This window comes from Lipotes vexillifer, unplaced genomic scaffold (assembly GCF_000442215.2).
Source record: "Lipotes vexillifer unplaced genomic scaffold, Lipotes_vexillifer_v1.1 scaffold7, whole genome shotgun sequence".
NCBI classification, from domain to species: domain Eukaryota; kingdom Metazoa; phylum Chordata; class Mammalia; order Artiodactyla; family Lipotidae; genus Lipotes; species Lipotes vexillifer.
Genome location: NW_006792683.1, coordinates 4,085,524 through 4,090,989, shown reverse-complemented (window position 1 = coordinate 4,090,989; position 5,466 = coordinate 4,085,524). Strand labels below are relative to the sequence as shown.

Here is a 5,466-nt window from a genome sequence, read left to right as displayed (position 1 = left end):
AAGAGGAATGAATGCTTGGAATAGACAGAGGCTACAGCCTCTGCAGAATTGAGGACCAGGCTTTTTCTTGATTAGGAATGCGGGGGCTTGGCTGAAAAGTAGCAAAATCAGAGAAATGAGGAGAGGGAGATTGGGATATGAAGACCAAGAATTTTAAAAAGAACTCAAATAACTGGAAATTGACTAGTTTTCGCTTTGTAGAAAGGCAGTCTAAATCCTTTATTGCAAGTTAGCTATGCAGCCCCACGATGGATTATTTATATGAATGGACTTGCATGCTCTGTAACCTGTCAGCTCTTCTGCTTAAAGGCTTTAATACAAACACATTTGGCTCTTTGGTAATAATATAAAAGGCATGAATAAACCATAATATTTGAGGTACCAAATATTTAGTTGCTAGCCTAAAATTTTTTAATATATTGTATGCTGTTTATAGAAAAGTTGTGGTTTAAAGTATGCTTTCGTAGTCCTGCCTACTTGCATGAACATGGTTTTATTGCTTCTAACCAGATTCAAGTCTCTGACCTTTTATAACAATCATTGAATCTGTTTTAAGGGAATATTTTGGTAAGTATTTATGTGATATTCTCAAGGTAGTGAGTGAGGAAGTGGGCTTTTTTAGTCAGAAATTGTAAATGATTAACCAGCATGGATTGTTTCTTGACCTGCTTGTTTTGTGTTTGTCTTTTTCTTCTAATATAATAACCCAGGGATTAATGAAATTCGAGTTTCATCCTCAGACAAGAGGTAAAGTGGTTATATTTCACACACTCTCCCCTACCCCGTAAGAAAAGAAACCCAGTCAGATAGAATTGAAGGTAATTCGGCAACAGTGGAACTGATTCCCTGAGAGATGAGATGGCCAGGCCGTTAGAGCAGCAGCCAGATTGTGGGAGTATGTGGGTGATGCTAGTGGGCTTTTGTTTTCTTCTTAGATATATTAAATAAACTGTAAGGATAAAGAATTAGCATTCTTGGGACCTCTCTGGTGGTCCAGTGGTTGGGACTCCATGCTTCCACTGCGGGGGACACGGGTTCAATCCCTGGTCAGGGAACTAGGATCCCACATGGCTCGTGGTGCGGCCAAAAAAAAAAAAAAGAAAGAAAAAAGAATTAGCATGCTTTTGAGTTATTAAATACAGGCTGGTGAGGAGCAGTGGTTCTCAAATTTCTTGGTCTCAGAACGCTTTGATATCTGACTTCACAGAGGATAGCTCAGTTCTCTCCATTTCTGTATTCATTCTGTCCTGATATTACACATCACGTAGGCTCTGGAAAACTCCACCGTGTGCACCTGAGGATGAGAATAAAATAGGCAAATAACATTGTTATAAACATAGTTTTGCTCTCACGGACCCCATGAAAGGGTCACCAGACCAAAATTTGAGAACCACTGGTGTACAGTAGCATTTTATTATGTAGAGTCAGTTCTTTAAGTCCCACCGAAATATGTATTATCTCTTGACGTCTTTATTTTTCAAAAAAACATTGTTTTATTTGTTCTGTACTTTTATTTTTCAGGTAAAGAAGATTCAGCCAGCTGATTTTGTTTTTAGCTTACTGCTGTCCTTGTCAGAAGAAATTGTTGGTCCACTGTTTAAATTAGTAAAGACAGCGAGATATTTGTAAATTATCTTACAATAAATGACTCACCATAAGAAAATCACTGTCTTTTCTTATTATATGAGAACAGCAGTTTTCTAAATGAGATCTTAAAACACTTAAAAATATTAACATGCTACTATTAAGAAGATAGTTGAAGAGGCTCCTCTGATTTCCTGGTTGCCTAACAGCCGTGGAAAGCCTGGCCTCCGTGGGGTCAGAGTGGAAGGAAGAGGCACCAGGCCACAACCCCAGCCCAGGCACCTGAGCACCACACCTTCGTAGAACAGCCAGCACAGGGAAGCAAATGCGCTGTCCAGGTCATCTGCTGTTTCTCACGTGCACGGTGTAGAATTTCAGGCATATACTAAATCTAAATAAATTTTTAAATCTTTTCCAAGGACTGAGAAACATTTCAGTAGGATATTTACTCCATATTCGCATTTAGATAACCATTAAGATTGGGCGCGTGAGCTATTCCACACAGTGAGCTGGCCATGCCAAAGTGTCAGGGTTTTTTCCTATTTATTTAAAAGACAGCTTAGGGGTTTTTATTGCAAAAGTAGTATAGGAATTACAAAAGACTGTAGAACTATAAAAAAATACAAAGCCCATTCTCAACACTTTATATTACTCTTCTAAAAAACATTAAATACACACATATGCTATTATTTTACCAATAACTATTCATAAAAATGAAAAATAAGTGATACAAAAATGGATTAGCAACCACAAACCTGTAAAGAGCAGTGTTGCCACTTTAAGAAGGCGGCTGCCGGGGAAAGATAAACTGAACAGAATCTCAGGGTCATTTTCTAGCTTCCCTGAAATGTTACAAGAGGCATTTTGATTTCTGAGCCTTTGTGACATTTGTTTTTCTCTGAAGGCTCATAGGTCTTTACCTGTGTTGCTCTGAAATGTCACAAGGATGATTGTTAATAAGCATCCTTGGGGAAGTGTTTGCACACTTGGACGAGTACTTCTGTGTTCTTAATTTTTGGAAGTGGAATCAATGACTCAGACTATGTACATTTTTTAATTTAATAGACACTGCCAAATAGCTCTCAAAAAAGGTTGTAAACTTGTGCTTACAGTGTATAAAATTGATTTCCTCTACTCACTGAGACTGTCTTTTAATCTTTAATGATCTGATGGGTGAAAAGACAATAGACTACTCATTCATTGCCCATTTTTTTAAGTGAGTTTTTCTCTTTTTCTCATTGAAACATAAGAGTTCTTTGCCTATGAGTGATATCAGCTCATTTGTGTTGCAAATTAATTTGTTAGAAAGTTTGCACTTCCACTGCTTACTTGCAGATGCAGCATGGGGTCTTGAGAAATAAAACTAAGCAAGGATTTAACTTTACCAGCCACATGAGTGAGTGTTCGATGTATAGAGCAGTGGTTAAGAGCATAAACTTGGGGCAAACTGGGTTGGAATCCCAGTTCAGCCCTTAACCAGCTGTGTTGACATTGGGCAAGTTACTTAATCTTTCAGTTTTATCATCTGTAAAATGACGATTAAAATAGTACTTACCTCATAGGGTTGTTATGAGGACTAAATGAATCAATATTTGCAAAATACTTAGAAACTGATGTGGGACAAATGCTGTTATCTGTGATTAAATGTTGCCTGATCTATGTAAGTGACCATCAGTTCAATATCGTGTTTCTGATGTTCTGTGTATCAGCACTCTTAAATTCTGAAGCTACGATGATGATAATTATACTTCCCTATAGGAGCTTACCGTCTGGAGCAAAGACAAGCAAATAATGAAAAAAAAAAAACGTGGTAAGGTTTTTTGGTAAACTGTTATTGAAGAATAGTGTATGTACAAAAGAAGGCATAATTCATAAGTTTATGGCTCAGGAATATTTGCAAAGTGTAAACACTCATGTATCTACAATCTAGATCAAGATCTAAAAGGTCCTGTCGTTACAGAAGCCTCCCTTGTGTCCCTGCCCTTTTTGTTATCTCCACAAAAGTACCCACAATCATGACTTCTATCACCATAGATGTGTTTTGATTGTTTATGAAATTTAAGTAAATGGAATCATACAGATGAAGCCTTTGGGGTCGGCTTTTTCTTAAAATTCAACAGCATGTCTGGGAGATTTCATTCACATTTGTAGAGCAGTTTTTTTCATTGTTTTATGTTACCACACGTGATAAATATCTTAGAGTTTAGTAATTCTGTTGATGGATGTTTAGGTTATTTCCAGCTTGGAACAATTATAAATGCTTCTCTAAATCTTTTGTGCACCTCTCTTGGTTTAAATTTGAAAGAATTTCTGTTGTGTACATACCTAGCAGTGGGATTGCTTGGCCATAGGTTCTGTAAATGTTCTGCTGCTTTGGCACTGTCAAACACTTTGACAGAGTGGATGTATTGACACCAGTTTATACTCTTTCTGGCAGTTGTCTACATCCTCATCAACACTAGGTATTGTCACCCTTTTTCATTTTGCCATCCTGGTAGGAGTGTAGTGTTATATAATAATACCTTTAACTTGCATTTCTCTGATGGCCAGTGAGTGGGGTTAATCATGCATATTGGTTGTGTGGAACTTAGATATTCTCTTTCCGAAAGTTTCTGAGTACTGTGTGTGTGTGTGATTTTTGCTTGTTTTCTAATTGAACATTCTATTGAGATAATTGTAGATTCACATGCAGTTGTATGAAATAATACAGAGTGATTCCTTGTACAGTTGCCTCAATTCGCCACAATGGGGGCTTCCCTGACGGTCCAGTGGTTAAGACTCTGTGCTTCCACTGTAGGTGGAGTGGCCAAAAATATAAATAAGTAAAAATAAATTTCCGGGGCTTCCCTGGTGGCGCAGTGGTTGAGAATCTGCCTGCTAATGCAGGGGACACGGGTTCGAGACCTGGTCTGGGAGGATCCCACATGCCACGGAGCAGCTAGGCCCGTGAGCCACAACTACTGAGCCTGTGCGTCTGGAGCCTGCTGCTCCGCAACAAGAGAGGCCACAATAGAGGCCCGCGCACCGCGATGAAGAGTGGCCCCTGCTTGCCACAACTAGAGAAAGCCCTCGCACAGAAACGTAGACCCAACACAGCAAAAATAAATAAATAAACTGCTACCCCCAACATCTAAAAAAAAAAGTAATAGTCTCAGCTGTAAGCCAGGGACAACAGCGCCTACCTCATAAAGTCACTGCACTCAATAAAAAATATCAGCCTTCTACTGGCATTTGAAAAAGCACACCATTTAAAAATAAAAAAATAAATGCAGGGAACATGGGTTTGAGCCCTGGTCCGGGAAGATCCCACATGCCGCAGAGAAACTAAGCCCGTGCACCACAACTACTGAGCCTGCGCTCTAGAGCCCATGAGCTACAGCTACTGAGCCCTTGTGCCACAACTACTGAAGCCCACGTGCCTAGAGCCTGTGCTCCGCAACAACAGAAGCCACCGTAATGAGAAGCCCACGCACCACGACAGAGTAGCCTGCGCTTGCCACGTCTAGAGAAGGCCTGCACGCAGCAATGAAGACCCAACACAGCCAAAAACAAATTTAAGAAATGAGTTTGAACTATTAATAGACACAGTAACATGAATTTCCAGGAAATTATGCTGAAAAAAAAATCCTGAAAGATTATATACTATATGATTCCATGTACATAATGTTTTTTATGTGACAAAATTTTAGAAATGGAGAACAGATTAGTGGTTGGGATTACAGGCTGGGGTAGGGGAGTAATAGGAAAGCTGGTATGGTTATAAAAGGGCAGTGGGCAAAGATCAAACTGCTCAGGATCCTGAATGTGGTGGTAGATTCTTTTTTTGTTGTTTTTTTTTTTTTGCGGTACGCGGGCCTCTCACTGTTGTGGCCTCTCCCGTTG

At 39.3% G+C, this 5,466-nt stretch overlaps 1 protein-coding gene across 1 annotated transcript in view; it reads left to right on the top strand.

The window, feature by feature from the left end:
* Positions 1-1,658, top strand: part of ATP5F1C (ATP synthase F1 subunit gamma) — an 18,044-nt gene extending 16,386 nt beyond the window's left edge. The window contains exons 9-10 of the mRNA XM_007465805.1: positions 711-747; positions 1,522-1,658. Of these exons, the coding sequence (XP_007465867.1) occupies positions 711-717 (7 nt within the window). The 3' untranslated portion in view covers positions 718-747; positions 1,522-1,658. The remainder of the gene's footprint in view (positions 1-710; positions 748-1,521) is intronic.
* The last annotated feature ends 3,808 nt before the right edge of the window (positions 1,659-5,466 follow it).